This window comes from Alosa alosa, chromosome 2 (assembly GCF_017589495.1).
Source record: "Alosa alosa isolate M-15738 ecotype Scorff River chromosome 2, AALO_Geno_1.1, whole genome shotgun sequence".
NCBI classification, from domain to species: Eukaryota; Metazoa; Chordata; class Actinopteri; order Clupeiformes; family Clupeidae; genus Alosa; species Alosa alosa.
Genome location: NC_063190.1, coordinates 205,900 through 224,660, shown reverse-complemented (window position 1 = coordinate 224,660; position 18,761 = coordinate 205,900). Strand labels below are relative to the sequence as shown.

At 39.9% G+C, this 18,761-nt stretch overlaps 1 protein-coding gene across 5 annotated transcripts in view; it reads left to right on the top strand.

Annotated features, from left to right (window-relative positions):
• The first annotated feature begins 5,191 nt into the window (after window positions 1-5,191).
• LOC125291179 (myotonin-protein kinase) overlaps window positions 5,192-18,761 on the top strand; it is a 164,637-nt gene continuing 151,067 nt past the window's right edge. For all 5 annotated transcript variants that reach the window (XM_048237789.1, XM_048237788.1, XM_048237787.1 and 2 more), the window contains exon 1: window positions 5,192-5,591. In XM_048237789.1, coding sequence (XP_048093746.1) covers window positions 5,426-5,591 — 166 coding nt within the window. In that variant the 5' untranslated portion in view covers window positions 5,192-5,425. The remainder of the gene's footprint in view (window positions 5,592-18,761) is intronic.

Genomic DNA, 18,761 nt, shown 5'->3' with positions numbered 1-18,761 from the left:
AAGTAAACTTGTGACCATCAAAAATCGTTTATCGCCTGTAGGCCTAACTCCGTGATAACAGGACGTAACAGGAAGGCATTTGGCTGAGCAACGGAGGTTAATACTCTATTTTGTCCAAATGTCTGTCTATCATCGTTGCACTCGGAGAAAACCAGAATGTTTAATTTGTCCTGCGTCTCTACGGCTTCAAACGGGATTCACTCGCAGTTAACCAAATATTTCTTTATTAGGGCAGGCATATTTCTGGCTATTACATTATTTCTAAACCAGTCTGCTAAAGTCTGTAGTGAAGTCTGTGTAGGGTTTTCCAGGCTCCATTTCTTTTTACGAGACACCCTGCTCACTTGAGCCATCTACCGGTTGTTTGGGTTGTTGCAGCGTCTCACTGGAAAAATACAAATTAAAGTCGCATGATACAGCGTGATCCCACGCGCGGACCGCGAGTGAAGCTGGCCAATTCGAAGCACTGCCCACTGTACACGGTCATCTCCACACTGGTCTGGTCTGGAACCTAAAAGACAAAAGCAAACAAGTTAGAGTTATACCCAAAACAAGGAATGTGTACAATTGTTCAATACAACTTAGATATTTAAGTGAGGTTGTTGCACCATAAATCTGTAATGGTCGTTAAATATACTAGCCTATAGTATTTCGTTGCAAACAAAGCAACATTTTGCGTTTTATTCATTTCAGTTTAAGGATAGTTGATAGCCAAACAGTTTAAAGGAAACAGCTTAGAACACTTTGTAGGCAAAGGGTGTGTTGTTGCTGTTGATAAACATAAACTGAGTCTTAAGGATGGACCATTCTGATATTATCTTGATAACCCACTACACTAGAGCTTATACAGCTTCCTAGGTCTGTCATCCACATTTTTTCTACATATTACGATGTAGGCCTACTCTAGGATGTACTACAACTGGGAAGCTTGATTCGTGTGCCAGGCAACGCTTTAAATTTTAGGCCAGAATAATGCAGAAATGAGTAGCTGCTACCTAACGTTAGCTTAGGCCAAGTAAACATACTCTGTAGCCCATGTTGACAACACAAACGTTATACCTCAACTTCTGTAGTGTGTTTTAATAATGCTTTGGTCATATGGTCCGTTTCCAGTATGGCTTTCATCAGGTCCCTTTCCACAGGTGTATTTAATCAAGAGCCAGATGGTATCCGTACAATATGATTAGGCTACTTTATCTGGTTAACGTTGACGTTAAAAGCTGGTTAGTGAGCAAATGTAACGTTAACGTCAGTGATTAGCTGGGAGCAACGTTAGGTTTGTCGTTAGCTATTTGTGACCTATCCTTTCATACAACATAATGTTTGACTACATAAATGAGTCAAATGCCAAAAATCGGACCACTTAACTTGTCTGTAATTAGAAAAATTTGCCTCTGAAGGACAGTTACGAGCAAGTAAAGTGGGATCACGGCAGGCGATAAGACTAACGTTCAGAAGACTCACAGCTCCAGTGGTAGAAAGATTGTAGTGGTTGATTGCTTTCAGCTGCAGGTCACGAATGTTAACATAATAACCATGTGGCTTAGCTAACTTAGCTATTCATTTTTAGCATGCTAACAATGTTAACTATGCCAACATGCTAACCATGTTACTTAGCTAATGTTTTCCAGTAGTTTTGTCAAAAATGAAAAAAAAGCTACCCACTGTAGCTAGTTAGCATGGTTAATATAGTTAGCATGTTAGCATTGTTGGCATGTTTAACAAAACTGCTAAAATGATTAGCTAAGTTAGCTATGTAACATGGTTAGCATGTAAGCATTGTTAGCATTTTTAGCAAAACTGTTAAAAATGATTAGCTAGGTTAGCTAAGTCCCATGGTTAACATAGTTAGCATGTTAGCATTGTTAACATGTTAGTTAGCATAGTTAGCATAACTACTAAAAATGATAAGCTAAGTTGGCTAAGTCACGTGATTAGCATAGTTAGCATTGTTAGCATACTTAGCATCATTTTTGACAAAACTATTAGTAAACATTAGCTAAGTTATCTAAGTAACATGGTTAACATAGTTAGCATAGTTAGCATAACTGCTAAAAATAAATAGCTAAGTTAGCTAAGTCACATGGTTAGCATGTTAGCATTCTTAATATTTTAGCATAACTGCTATAAATTATTAGCTAAGTGAGCTAAGTCACATAGTTAGCATTGTTAACATAGTTAATAGCATTAACATTATTAACATTTAAAAAAACTGCTAGAAAACATTAGCTAAACTAAGTTAAGTAACTTGGTTAACATTATTATCTTTGTTAACATAGTTAACATAACTACTAGCAAACATTAAAGCCATTCCAACTGTCAGTTATCGTCAACTATCTACCTAAATAATTTAACCATTTAAACTATCCACTTATTTAACTGTTCAGTCATTCCAACTATATTAAACCTCATCTACCTAGCAACCAATATAGTTTGTTTTTACTCTGTATGATATTTTACATCATATTTTTGCATTTTCATGCACTGTATTTCCTTCAGGAAATGCTTTTCTAGTTATAACCTTTTCTTTTTACCTTTTCAAGAATGAATGCGACTCTAACCGCTTAACGTACAGACATGTTGAAATAACCGTTGTGTAAGTCTGGAGTGGGGCAAGAGAGTTATTATTTCAGACTTTTTAAAAAGTTTATACTTAGAAATAGGGGATTAAAAATTTTAAAAAGCTCATTTTTTAGGGGTGTGATTCCGTTTTTTTCGACTTGAAAATGAGACTCACGCAATTCGTATAGATCCGATTTTTTTAGAGGGGGGGGGGGTCTGTCAATCAGAGGTAGGCTATATTTCTGCATTACACAGGCCATCATTATAACAGGCCGCTGACAATGACGACGGGTTTTGTGCTTCACATCTTACCGAATATCACGCCGCTTGTAGTGTATTCCGTTTACTAGTGGATTTCATTGAAAGTGAAAGTAGACAGGTTGATCAGCTGCGTTCTGAAGAATGCTTGATTCAAGTTCAGTGTGTGTGGCACACTTCTCAGCAGAAGCCATGAAACGGTAAAGGTCAACAAATTGATTTAAAAAGACATCATGTATGAAGTTTTTTTCCCCCTCGTTTTGGCTTTGCATCAGGTTTGCTGTCAGGATTTCTGATAATGAATCTCGTGATGCTGATATTGAATTTTAATTTCTGCGCGTGTAAGCTGTGCTTGAAGTTAGCTGTGACAGACTAGCCTAACCTTACAGGTTTTCAAAGCCTGTCTACCTTAGGCCTACTACATTGTTAACACCTTGTCATTTCGCGTTTGTCCAGCCGTTCACCTCCGTGAGTACGGTGCGAGATCAAAGCTTTGGCATACTTAGTAAACGTCTTGCACATAATATCGAGCTGAATATTTAGTGGAAATAGCCTACTGTAGCATTGTGCTGATAGATAAACAGTCGCCAATTTAAAGGTGCAGTCCGCATTTTAACCCTAGCTCTCCATTTAGCGTGTGCGCTTGTAAAACTAGTGTTGTAGCCGCTTAGCCTACAGAAATCCTGGTGCAGTAGCTTAAAACAGAGCCTACCATTTATTTTAGGAGGAGAGGTGTAGGACCTACAGTGTTACTTTGGGAGGAGAGGAATCAATGTAATTTGATTATCTTTGGAACTGAAATATCAACAACCTTCAAGTTGCAACCTCTTCAATCAGTATCAAAATATCAGTAGGCCTATCACATGATTCACTTTTTTGTACTGTACGTAGGCCCAGAGGACTGTTAGGGGGCAGGCTATATATTATCATCAAGTAGTATTAGTTTACTATACTAGAGTATAGTAAATAATTTAGTCAACATTTTAACTCAATGTTGGTTTACGGTTTGCCATCCATTATAACTCTCAGCATGGCAGGGTTAAGAGATTATTCTATATCCAGTTTATTTTTTAAGGTTTATTCAATGGACAATGTTATTTTGATAGGCTGATTTCAACATACAATTTTTATGTATACTGAAGAAAATAACGAGACTACAGGCTTCAAGAGTAACTAATACCTCCATTAAGCAGGCCCCCATGTCCTCAAAAAAGTAATAAAACTATTGCTCTTGAAACAAGGCACAAATGTAACTCCATAATGTTTCAGTTTCACTTCAACTTTTGTAACTCCACGAGTGCCTAAAAACACCCCTTAGCTGCTGTAGAATCAGCGTAACCTACGGCCTCTCGGGGCTTATTGCTTAATTGTATCCCGTCCACCACCACCACAGTAGGAGTAAAAGTTGAAGTGAAACTGAAACATTATGGAGTTACATTTGTGCCTTGTTTTATGAGTGAGAACAATAGAAGAGGACAATTTAAGCACAGAATTTTTTTTTGAGCAAGCACATATTTTTAGGAAAAATGAAAATCGAGCACAAAAAACTTGTATTTGAGCAAACAGGAGTCTATTCTGTGGTCCACAAATGTCTTTGCATGTTTGCTAAGATCAATATGTACTGTATGTGCAACAACAGCCCCCTTTCATTCAGTTTCATTCTACTTGCCCACATAAACTGTTCCTCCCCTCGCTCTGGAGATCTCTCACGCTTGCTCAACTTCACCTGTCCGCTCGCTCACAAACTAAGCGTTAGGTTTGTGCCACAATTCTCATTGGCTGCTGAAGTCCAGGGCGGGGACAATGAGCTAGCTGGAAAGCCTAGCTTCATTTACTGTCAGTGGGAATCACGCAACACAAAGAAAACATGTCTCGAGATATAACATAAAGACGTTATATTGTAACAGTCTTGTTAATCCAGAAATAATGACATTTACAATAAAATACTTACCGATGATGTATTTTCCTGTGGCGTGTTTGGTTCAGCAATTATCCTTCTTTCCCACTGACAGTAAATGGTGATAGACTTCAGCAGCCAGAATAGATTCCTGTTTGCTCAACTACAAGTCTTTTGTGCTTGAGTTTCATTTTTCCTCAAAATACAATTTGTGTGCTTGCTCAAAACATTTTTCTGTGCTCAAATTGTTCTACTGCTCGCTCATAAAAGAGGCACAATAAAACATTGATAAAATGCATATTCACACTGAGGCAGACTTCAAAGAGAGAGAGAGAGAGAGAAAGGGAGAGAGTGTTTGTGTGTGTGAGGGGGGGGAGGTGTTGGTGTGTGTGTGTGGTTGAGAGACAGACAGACCAAAAAAGGGCTTGAGTCAGGGTTAGAGACACAGGCTTGACAGACATCGAATGGGGAAAAGGGGGGAGGGTGAGAACGACAGACAGAGAAAACAGAGTGAAAGAAAGATACTAGAGTGGATAGAAGAGATTAACACTTTATCAGGAAAACAAAAGAGAGAAGTTGTGTCCCAGTCTCTGAGGTGACCATACTGCTGGAGTCTTACAGAACCGTGTTGACGGTGAAAACAACTGCTACAACAGGGATTATGGAGCAGCAGACAAGTTGAGCCGAGTCCAGCACAGCTCTGCCATTATGTCAGCAGATTCACGGCCCAGAGACCCTCGGCTGCCAGGGGTCTTCATGAAGCCTGGGCCAGTGGGGCTACAGACTCTACTGGATCTGCTAGTGGGGGTGTATCAGGAGTTCCGTGGCTCTGCCTTGTCCAGGGAGAAGTATGTCTCAGGCTTCCTCCAATGGGGTCAGTTCCCTCCTCTCCTTCATTTAACTCACACTCTCTCTAGCTATGCCCGCTAGCTTGTCACCTACATATGAAGTGACAACATACACACACCATACATATTATATAGAGGTAGGCGTGCTGGTATTGCTTTTGATAAAATGTTGACATTCTTTGCGGTTTGTGACTAAAATACATCACTTACATTAAAATACATAAAACCTGAGCCAGTATACTGAGCCTAAGCATTATTTAGCTAAACATAAGCAAACCAAATCATGTACACAATTGTAAGGTAAATATAGGGCTGATCTTCTCATCCCTTTATAGACCAACTCAAGGCTGCAGGTTAGGGTTGGGCTTTATATAGCTTGAGTTATTGTTGAGTTATTGTAGCTGTGTTTTATGAGAGGTTCTCATCATGAAGCAGTGGCCACAGCTGTACATGTACTCACTAAACTTATTCACCTGTCTCCTCTGATTCTCCATTGTAAGAAACAAACAGATTGCTGTAGATGAGAGCAAACACAAGGTCATGTAGGCAAACATACGTGGTCATGTCATGTTACAAGCATGTTGGACATTTGTCTGTCTGTTGGACTAGTGTCTGTCAATCCACCATTACAAATCCAGAATTAAAGAGAGGAGTACCCTACAGGTCGTGTAAAACCTCCCCCACGTACATTGTTTTTCCACCTTGAACATTTATCAAGACTGCTACAAAGACAATATTTCACATTTTCTTGTATGTAAGATCAGTAGTATTGTTATATATCATGGCAGTGAAATAATTAATTAATTATTTTAAAAAGAAATAACAAACTAAAGGCACCTTTAAGAGTTTTTTTTTTTTTTTACCTCAACATAACATTTCCAAAATCATTTTGATGGCACATAACCTCATAAAATGTCAAACGACAACTGCCATTGTCTGAGCAGCCCTCTATAGGCAATTACTGACCTAGCAACTTTCTGTGTTCAGGTAGAAACACTTGAAAAGCTGCTATGCTACAGGAATTCTGAGATATCTTTCTACAGACTGCCGTCAGTGCATTGCTTCTATATTGTATCCGAGTTATGTTCATACTTTGAAGCAAAAAATGCATATTTAGTTTGTTTATTTTTGCGCTTCTCATCTGTAGGGGGACCCCGAGAGCAAATCTTCTTTAGTGCTGCTTTATATATAAAAGTATACTATACTTAATTATTTTTCCCGTTAGTAACATATCTTTTAATAATGTAGGATCGCCACTTCACATATCATTTTCTCCTGTGTCTTAACCAATAGATTTACAATAAAACTAGGGCTGTCAGCATTAAGAGATAGATAGATAGATACTTTATTGATCCCCAGGGGAAAATCAAGGTCTCAGCAGCATACAGACAACACAAACACATTCTTTAACAGCAGAAAGAGTAATTAAAGTATATATAATATAAAAACACAACTAAGCAATAAGGACAGTAGAAGATAAAGAATATGCTAAATATACTAAAATACAAATTATACTATAACACTTAAATATAATATATAAAAATATACTAAAATACAAATGACAAAAATACAAATTATACTAACTAACACTTAATCTAAATCTAAATTAGGACCAAGCATAGCGTTTTTTTTTTTTTCGCATTAATGCCACCAAATGCCGCCAGTGATTTTTCATTTTACATTTATTTCACTTATCAATTATTCTCTTTGGCTGCTACTATTTTGGCCATTTGATGCACCGTTTCTTGTCCTCAAACTGCCACAGACACTTCCTAGTAGGCTTCTGCATGCCTTCCTCCTGTAGTCATGAAGATAATAAACACCAACGCAGTTCTGAACTCCCGGTCGGCTGAATGGACGTTTTATTAAAAAAAAAAAAAAAAAAAACTCCCTGTCGGTTCAGTTGACATGGAATTAATTAAAATAATCACCGAAATACCTCAAATTTAAGCTATAATCTACGACATGGGTCGGCAACAGGCAGCCAAAGCTGGCCCGCCACCGATTTTTTTTATCTTTTATTTTACAATATCGATTTACAAATTCCTATTCACCAATCAGACCGCGGGTGGGTGCTAAAACAAATATGAGAAAGAACACCAAATGCGTTGGATCCTGCCAGCCTAATCTGTGCACAACCCTCGGCCAGCGCTTCAATATTGCGCATTTGTGCCTCTGATTGGAGGTGGCGCTCCGTTTCATAGTGCGGTATGATATTCTTTTCAAACAGCGACAGCGTTGTTGCATATCAGATACACAAGCATTTGTGAAACCGGGTAAGATGAACGCAAAATTTTCTTTCCATTCCTCTTTATACTGTAGGCCTAGCTATATTTCTCTCAGCTAACTCCTGTAGTTCGCTTCTTACTCTGTATGCTAATATTTCTTGAAGGCAAACAATAAACATTGTAACATTGTCAGGAGATGGGTCAGCCAAGTAGCCTATTTAAGAATAAAAGTAAAAGATAGACTTTATCCGAAGAAGTCATTAGAATAAGTCAGGCTCCGTGTTAAATTGTCCATCAAGGCCAAAATGATTGTTGAGTGCCCATATTTACTATTCACAATATTGAAAAGGGAGATAAAACAGAGTTCATCAAGAGAAATTAATTACTCAAGTATACCATCAATGGGTCCATAGGCTACATGGTTTATTTTTTTCACAAGTTATTTTTATCCATTCTCCGGTTGGATGCGTGTGTGGACTAATAGACGATCCACCGGAGCTGCATTTAATAGTAGCCTATACTCTGGCCCGCCAACTATTGGTTAAGAAAAATACTGGCCCGCGGCCAAAGTTTCTTGCCAACTCCTGATCTACGAGCTAAACATTGTTTACACTCCTACACTGTACACGTTTTCAACTGAACTAGTTAACTGAACTGAACATAGTTAATGGAGATGGACTAGGCTATTTCTGCTTGTTATGCACTTCATTGAAACGTGCTGTTGGCCTGGGCTACATTTTGCACATGCACTTGCATAATTTGTCAATATGAAAACTTCCTTATTTTCAATTGAACTCAAAGATAATGAACATACAGAGTATTTTTTAGTTTGTTACGCTAGCCTGGCTAGCGCCACCACTTCTCAATGAGACGTGGTCTGGGAACCAAACGTTAATTTTCTCGTATTTGAAAAAAATGCCCAGATCCGTTTATTGGGTGCCACGGATGTCTATCAAATGCGTCTGTGCATAGCTCATCGTCGTCTTGCTTTCCCCCTTGTTCTGTGATTGGTCCCCTATCTCAGGCGAAAATTTGCTCCATGGTCTCCAGGCTGCCTTAGCAGCGTGAATCAAATCGCGCGCAAGGCAGCATGGGAACACCCAGGCTATTGTTACGCCCTTTATCATGTCTCCTACATGTTGTGCATGCACTCTGCTGTAGCATTTATTTCAGATTATTCAGCTATATTTCTGAAGAAGACATTGTGTTGCCTCAGGCCCGTCTTTTGCACATCTTTTAAAATTTGATTTGATTTACTTTATTCATAAAGTAACTTTCTTTGCATTCATTTGATTCCCAATTGTTAAGACCACCAGGCTCGTTCTGGGTGATACATAGGGAGACCACACAAGATGTATTTATTAAAGTAAATATGTCTGAAAATATGAAGTGCAGTCAGTATTAGTGGGATGGTAAGAAAACAGGTGTGGTGTAAATCAGATTAATGTGCAAAACCCAAACAGACGACGCATGCTGCGATGGAGGTAGCTTCTTTTATAGTACAGGTGCCCCAATCAGGTGATCAGCAGCACCTGTGACATGACTCCGCCCTGCAACCCAGAGAAAGACAAAGACAGGCAGGCAGGCAGGCAAAGACCGGCAGGGTCGTAACACAATCAAGATACACTGCTATTAATTGCTTTACATAATATGGAATTCTGGAAAGTTCTGAAATGCAAAATAATAGAATTTAAACATGTGATGACCTATGTGATTATCGTTTAACATAATCGTTAACATATTAACGATATTAACGATTAACATATCGTTTAACACGGATGTTAACGATATTAACGATTAACATATCGTTTAACACGGATGCGGTCAAGACAAGCAAGTTTACCTGTGCAAGTTCACCGAGCACAGGCACCGACAACGGCAAAATGTGCCGTTCCACCATATCTGTTATCACCGGCCATTGCAGAAAACGCATCATGCCAAAAGGGGCAGAAATCGCCTTTAACCTCCAGGAACTTAAACGGTCCTCACCCACAGAAACCTCCTTCTCCATGGGCTTGTGGAACTGTCAATCCGCAGTCAACAAAACGGACTTCATAGCTGGCTATGCCAACCACCTTTCATTGGAACTCCTTGCTCTCACTGAGACTTGATCAAACCAGAGAACACTGCCACCCCGGGCTGCACTCTCCACTAACCTTTACACTATCCCACACCCTCGCCTATCTGGACGAGGAGGCGGACGGGCCTGCTGATCTCCAACAAATGGAAATTCACCCCGCTACTGCCTTCAAACAAATATGTCTCATTCAATTCCATGACATCACAGTGATCGCCCCAGCAAAACTCTCTACGTGTTGGTCATCTACCTCTCCAGGCCAACTAGGCTTAATTTTATTGACAAACTTGACACTCTGCTATCCTCCATCCCTGAGCATGACTGTCCACTTCTTGTTCTCGGTGATATGAACATCCACTTAGATGCCCCAGGCTCAGCGGACTTTTTGGCCCTGGTCCACTCCTTTGACCTCGAACTGGTTCAAAGCCCACCGACTCACAAAGCTGGCAAAGAGCTTGACTTGATCTTCACTGAACTGCAGCACAGACACCCTCATGGTGACGCCGCCATCTTTCTGACCACTTCTTCATCCAGTTCAACGCCAGCCTGACAGAACAGCCTCCGCTCCTCAGCCGATGGTCACGCTCACGCAACATCCGAACCTGTCTCCAACGCACTTCTCCTCTGTGGTTGCCTCCGGCCCACCTCCACTCAACACCTTCTCCTCTCTGGAGGTTAATGAGGCCACTGACTCGGGCTCTGCTCCACACTGACCTCGGTCTCAGACGAGCTGTACCCTCTACCACAAGGCCAGCTCGATCCAAACATTCTCATCCATGGCTAAATGATAGCCTCCCGATCGCAGCACCAAACTCAGAGCCGCTGGAGAGGAAATGGCACAAATCCAAACTAGCTGACGACCTCAAAAACTACCAGACACTCCTGACCTCCTTCTCAGCCAGCATCACTGCTGCTAAGACTGCTTTCTACAATGACAAAATCAACAGCTTACAGACACTCCAAAACTTTTTCTCAACCTTCAAATCGCTACTCAACCCTCAGCTGCCTCCTCCTCCAACCAGCCTTTTACTGCAGATACCCTCGCCTCATTTTTACAAAACAAAGTGGCGGCAATCAGCAGTCAATTTCTCTACATGCCCACTCAACGCCTCTCTCCGAGAGTGAAGTGTCCAGACTCCTGACATGCAGCCGCCTCTACCACATGCTCGCTGGACCCTATACCTACGAGCCTACTTCAGTCCATCAGCCCCGAACCATCGCTTCCAGCTATCACACATGTGATCAATGCTCGCTAACCTCCGCACATTTCCAACAGCATTCAAATGGCCCGGTAACACCGTTACTTAAGAAAGCTTCTCTCAACCCTGCTCAAGTCGAGAACTACCGCCCTGTCTCACTACTGCCTTTCCTATCCAAAGGCATTGAATCCAGCAGTCTCCAAACAGGTCTCTGACTTCCTCTCACAGAACAACCTTCTGGATCCAAATCAGTCTGGGTTCAAAAGCGGCCACTCTACCGAAACGGCTCTGCTGTCTGTAACAGAAGCCTTAAAGAAGCCAGGGCGACCGCCGGTCATCAGTACTCATTCTGCTTGACTTATCGGTTGCCTTTGACACGGTTAATCACCGTGATCCTTCTCTATACTCGCTGACATGGGAATCTCCGGTTCTGCTCTCTCCTGGTTTGAATCCTACCTCACAGGACGCTCGTTTAACGTATCATGGCTTGGTCAGCTATCTGCACCTCACCATCTCACCACAGGGGTCCCCCAGGGCTCAGTGCTGGGCCCCCTCCTCTTTGCTATCTACACCACCTCCCTTGGGACAGATTATCCGCTCAAGACGGCTTCTCATACCACTGCTATGCAGACGACACACACACAGCTCTATCTGTCCTTCCCACCTGATGACCCCTTTGGTTTCAGCACGGATCTCGGATTGCCTTTCAGACATAGCTACATGGATGAAGGCACACCACCTCCAGCTGAACCTCTCAAAGACTGAACTGCTGGTCATCCCAGCTAAACCTACCATACACCACGACATCAACATCAAATTTGACTCCCTGTCTGTTTCACCCACCAGGACTGCAAGAAATCTAGGAGTTGTTCTCGACAACCAACTAAACTTCTCAGATCATGTTGCCTCAGTCGCCCCGGTCATGCCGGTTTCGCACTCTACAACATACGGAAAAATCAGGACTTCTGGTTCAGGCAATAGTCATCTCACGACTCGACTACTGCAATGCCCTCCTGACAGGTCTCCCAGCCTGCACAGTGAAACCACTTCAGATGATCCAGAACGCCGGGCGGGCGCATACCTGGTCTACAACCAACTCAAAGGGCACATGTTACCCGCTGCTCATCCAGCTACACTGGCTACCTATGGCTGTCCCCAGATCAAATTCAAGTCTCTAACGCTTGCCTACAAAGTAGTCTCCGGTTCTGCTCCCACCTACTTGAATGCCCTCATACAGACTTACACTACTTCCAGACCGGCTGGCGGCCCTCTGACTAACGACGTCTAGCTCTACCACCGCACGCTCAAGCCAATCCAAACTTTTTCTCATCTGTTGTTCCTCGTTGGTGGAACACACTGCCAGTTCCTACAAGGGCAGGGACATCCTTCTCCACTTTCAAAAAACTCCTGAAGACCCAGCTCTTTAGAGAACATCTACTCTCATAGCAACACTTACAACAAGTCTTACTGATCCTAGCACTCACCAGCCGTTTTAAACTGAGAAGTAACTGTTAAAAACAGCACTCACCAACGCACTTATTCTTACTGTACTCTAATGTTTTTTAAACTGTCCTAAAATTGTGAGAATTGTTCTAAAACTTACTGTTTACCATGTTGTTAGTCGCTTTGGTTAAAAAAGCGTCAGCCAAATGTAATGTAATGTAATGTAATGTAATGTGATTAGTCACGATTAACAATAGAAATTCAGCGATTAATCATGATTAAGAAAAAATGTATCGTTTGACAGCCCTAAATAAAACCATAACAGTTACATTGACTGTTAGCTGGAAATTTGTACTTGTACTCAAGGGTGTAGGTTTGGTCTCAGCTTTGGTGGGGACACGTCCCCAACTCCTGTTGTCAGGATACCAACATTATTGTTTCAATACCAATACCAAGTGACGAATCTCAATTTTGATACTTTTGCGATTTTATAAATTTTTATTTGGTTTGGGGGCCCCCACCACCTTGACGCCATCAAAGTCAAAGTCAAATTTATTTGTATAGCACAGTATCATACACAGAGGTCATTCAAATTGCTTTAAAATATAATAAAATAACATAAAATGAAATATATGGTAAAACAAGAATAAGACAAGAATAAAACATGAGTAAAATAGGATTAATTAAAAGCAATAGAAAATAAATGGGTTTTTAAGTTTCTTTTTTAAAAGTCACAGTTGGGGCAGATTTTACTTCTGTTGGTAGCTTGTTCCAACACTGGACAGCATAGTGTTTTTTTCAACAGGGGGACATCATCCCCCTGCTTAGACCTGACCCTGGGCACAACCAACCGACCAGTGTCAGAAGATCTTAGTGACCTGGTCAGTTTGTAGTGGACTAGCATATCTGAGATGTATTTTGTTCCCAGGCAATTGAGTGTTTTAAAGATGATCAGGAGGACTTTGAACTCGATTCTGAATTGTACTGTAAGCCAATGCAAAGACCTGAGGATTGGTGTGATGTGTTCTCTTTTTTTGTTTTGTTAAAATTCTGGCAGCAACATTTTGAATTAATTGCAGATGTCTGATTGACTTTTTGGGGAGGCCAGTGAAGAGGGCATTGCAATAATCATCAAGCCTGGATGATACACATGCATGCATGAGCTTTTCTAAGTCTTGCTTAGATACCAAATCTCTGGTCTTTACTATATGTCTCAGGGGCCAGAATGCTGTTTTAGTTATGGCTTTTATATGATCACAAAAACTAAGATCTGCATCCAAGATAACACCAAGATTCTTTACTTGGGTTTTTGTCAGAAGACTTTTACAGTAGACTCCAAGTAGGCACTGAACCTTAGGCTCCCTTCCTTATTCCCAAAAACTCAGTTTTATCTTTGTTTAATTGTAAGAAACTCTTCTGCATCCAACTGTTCACTTTTTCAATGCACAGGCATACGGAGTCAATAGGACCAAAGTCATTAGGTGAGGTAGATTAATGCAAGGTAAATCTAAGTATCATCTGCATAGTTGTGGTATGTAATGTTATACTCTTCAAAATGTTGGCCTAGGGGGATCATGTAGAGGTTAAATAACAGAGGGCCAAGAATGGACCTCTGAGGAACTCCATATGGCATGGATGTTTTCTCCGATGCCTAGGTTCCAATAGACACAAAGTAATTTCTTCTAAGTAAGATTTGAACCATTTAAGGACATTTCCTGACAGTCCGACACAGTTTTCTAGTCTGTTGAGCAGCATTTTATGATCAACTGTGTCGAAGGCTGCACTCAGATCTAGTAGTACCAGGACAGGTATTTTGCCTGAGTCAGTATTTAAGCAGTTTTAATCAGTAATATTGAATATTGTGTGATCATGCACATCAGTAGCGATCATAGAATTTGATTGACCCTCCACACACACACACACACACACGTAGAAAGTGATGGTTGTCATAGGTTTCTATTTCATATTTTGGAATTCATATAAACTTTAATATTGTTAATTATTTATAGTATTTTATGATCTGCATTATTACTAATAACTAAACATATTTAGTAATTTGAATACATCATATTGATATTTAAATGATTAGGCTACACTTGTCTTGGTGGTTTGTAATTGAGTGCCTGTCACTTTAAGAAGAACGTAAATGCAATTAGCTTTAGTCTCTGTTTTAGGCTAGTGGAAAATAGTTTTGCATAGTGCAAGGATATGTGGATTCAATTAGATAGATAGATAGATAGATAGATAGATAGATAGATAGATACTTTATTGATCCCCAAGGGGAAATTCATCATGTTTACTATGTCATTAGGTAAAATGAATGTTCAAAAAATTAACAAGTCAAAGAAAATCTTTCTGGGATGAGATCATAGAAGAGATAAGTTAGCCTACATTAGCCTACATAAACAGAATATAGGAACAGGAAAATGTTTTGGATCCATTGTTTATTGCGACTGCAAGATTTGTAGCCCAATTAACAGTCAGTTAGACAGGTCATCTGCTGGAAACATCAGGCCTAGTTTTTGGTCAAAGTTTTCTCCATGGATTCCTGGTTAGAACCCCTATTGGAACAGATTAAAACTTGGGGCATGTTGAATTTTGTCCAAAAATCCAATATGGCCACCGTATTCCAAAATGGCACATTTTTACACACTTTTTGCTATGCTATGGGGACATTTCCAGTAAAAACAGTGTCATTTTAGCAAAACACTGTTCTTTTCTAGCAAATACATATTTACAGAGGTTAACTGATGAAAACCCTAAGTATTTTTCTAACAATTTTAAATCATTAAAAAAAATATAATTTTGTCAGATATTTGTCAAATATCAGAAATCATCAAATTTCCTTCAAACATAAACCTCTTACAGGTTAAGTACAGTTCAAATAAATTTGGTACTTTAACTTAAACAGATTAAAACATATGGCATTTAGACATTTTCCCAAAAACTCAATATAAATTTAATAATATGGCCCCAGCCGGGGCGCAACTGGCTGGGGCACCTGCACCATATGCCGGCGACCCGGGTTCAATTCCCGCCCTGTGGTCGACACAACAGATGCTCATAGTGCTGGGTGGTATACCGGTTCACACTGTATACCGGTGTACATTTTCATTATGATTAGTGCTGTCAGTTAAACGCGTTATTAACGGCGTTAACGTAAACCTATTTTAACGGTGTCAATTTATTTAACGCGAGATTAACGTTCTTTTTGGTTAAACAAACGTTGTAGTTTTTTCACATGCTGTTGCAACAACTAGTAACGTTAAAACAACTACAACACCACACTGGATTTAGCTAGACCGGAAACTAAACAATACGCACTGCCGAATGGAATGGAACGTTGTATGTGCTGCACGTACACGCCCCCTTTTAGGGAAAAGATGACTGATATAATGGAAACCTATGCTGCATCAAAGTGGGGAGCGAAAAGGGTTTATACTTACTAAATCTTGAAACAAACGTGAATTAAAGGCACAAAATAAGGTTGTTGTAAGTTATCTGTGTGTTTATGGGATTAATGTGACCATGTTCCTATGGTTTGCTCTTTCTAGTTTACAGGAGTATCACGAATGTATCGATAGGCACAGTCAAACTGCCCGTGGCTGACTATAACTAAGTTCAGCAAGCTTAACTTTACATGTCATAACATCAACTTACTAAACATAAGTCACACATTCATTCTATCACTTGTAATATGAACGTAGCCTATTTCCTACAACTACAGTAGGTGAGATAATTGGTAAGTGTACATGCTAAATTTGTTCTCAACATTGGGTATTGCAAACGAATTAGGTTGGTAATGTACATAGTTTCGACATGAGTAAGTTACATAAACATAATTCTTCATAACTGCCGTGTTAGTAAAATGATTGAATGTCCTGTGAATTAAAAATAGATGTAACGTCAACGTGTGATTACTAGCTGTCTATCAATGATATAATGTTAACTTGTTTTCCTCTTAAATGGGACGTGATGCAGATTAAATGTATCTTTATGATGATGCGCCATTAGTAGGCTACGTAAAGGCATGCTGCACACACTTGTTTGGGCTTACGAGCTGGCCTAAGAGTAGTAGCCTAGGCTGACGCATTAAATGTGTGCCGCCAAAGATTCTTTCACCGTCACTTGTTCTGTTATCAACATTCCTCTTTGGCTGCTACTATTTGCGATGCACTCTGCTTTCGACATTCATTTACATTAGATTCCGCACACCAGCATCAAACTTTGGCGCCGTGTAAATCACGATTCAGTTATATTTGGTCGACGCTGCTCCATAAAATCCATTGTTCATCCAGTGTTTGCCTGTTAAAAACTTGCTGATGTGTGTGGCAAGTGACAGTGCACCATAGACTGTAGGCCTATAAAATGGCAATGCACTCATGTTGAAAACTTCCTTATTTTCAACTGAACTCAAAGATAATGAATATAGTATAATATTTTCTGTTTGTTATGCCCTTTATAATGTGTGTAGGCCTACATTTTGTGCACGCACTTCTGCGGTAGCATTTATTTCAGTTTATATCAGCTAAATTTCTGAAGAATATTGTGTTGCCTCAGGTCTGCTGCACATGTTTTGAAATTTGATTTGAAATAATCAAATAGACCTATGTCTTGAAGTTCAGTTAATAAACTTGCTTTGCTTTCATTTGAATCCCAATCAAGATACACAATAATTGCGTTATTGTTAATATGGACTCCTGGAAAGTTCAGAAATGCAAAATAATAGAATTTTAACCATATGATAAAATATGTGATTAATCATGATTAACTATAGGAATTCAGTGATTAATCGCTATTAAAATTTTTAATCGTTTGACAGCACTAATTATGATATGAATTTTTAATATTCCGCCATACCGGTGTATTTGATTACACAACGTTTGGAACGCTGCGCCGCGCGACAGTGTTTTAGACGGGACTTTTTTCACATGCACGCATGGTGCCACTGCGAGGCATAGTGAGGGTAAACACAAAACACCTGAAGTTTTTCCCCTGAAGTATGACCCTTAAGGCTTAATTTCTCCTTAGATAAGGGGTTTATTTAAGGGTGTTGCACAGAATACCTTAAATTGTTTCTTTAGTTAAGGAAAAACGTTAAGGGATACTGCGAAAGGGATTTACCGTCACGAAAATTCTATTGAGATTGTTCAACAGCAACTAGCTGGCTAGTACAGTAGGTGATGTTGTTAGTTAGCAACCCACCAAACACAGTGAAGTTTAATGAGCTTATCATTCATCTCACCTTAAGAATATTCGCTGAAATTATCCAGGTAGCAAGTAAAGCATGTTATAGACATGCACTGAGCAATACAAGCTGGCTAGTTAGAACTGACTGTCATCAGTGCACCAAAACGAAATTTTTTGTTAATGTTTTGACTAGCAAACTGAACCGAAGCTCATGGCAGGCTAACATGACATCCACATTCACATGAAGTTAACGTTAGCCTACCACTAACGTCATGTAAACCACATAATACCAATAAGGCATGTTTCTGATAGGCCTATTTGACAGAGTAAGCATATTAGCAGAGAGGTTTAATTTTAAATTGTATAATTTTCAAAAAAGTATAAAGTTGCACTACTCTTTGTATTGGTTTTATAGGCTACAAGATGTTTGTGAAATTTGCACAGTAAAAGTTCTGTATTTTGACTGCAATTGTCTTTGCATTCTGATTAGATTCTTCATTAGAATCTTGAGTGGCTCTTTGTAAACAGCATCATTTTCTGGGGCCATGCAAAACTGCATTACCACTAGTGTGGAGTTATTCTACATGACAGTAAAATAGACCATCCTTAGTCAATGTACTGCAGCAATTCCTCTCTCAACCTGTAGAAAATGCTGTGAACATCTGATTATGCATGGAAAAAAAATACCGTCATATATCGTGAAACCATAAGAATTTAGAAAAATACTGTGATATACTGTACATTTTTGGTCATACCGCCCAGCACTAGATGCTCATCAGATGACTCCAGTGAGTGGTTGGGGATGTACAGCTGGATCATAGAATTGAGATAGCCGTAAGCAGATCCAGTAAGTGTCCTATAGGCCAAGGTCTATTATAAGGAGTCAAGGTAGAGTAGGAGAGGAGTTACATGTGTCCTCTTTGGCTGATTGAAGACCCGGCGTTCTGCAGCATTCTGAATCATTTGCAACGATCTTACTACACAATCAGGCAGGCCAGCTAACAGTGAAATACAATAGTCCAGTTTGGATATAACCATGGCCTGCACAAGAAGTTGTGT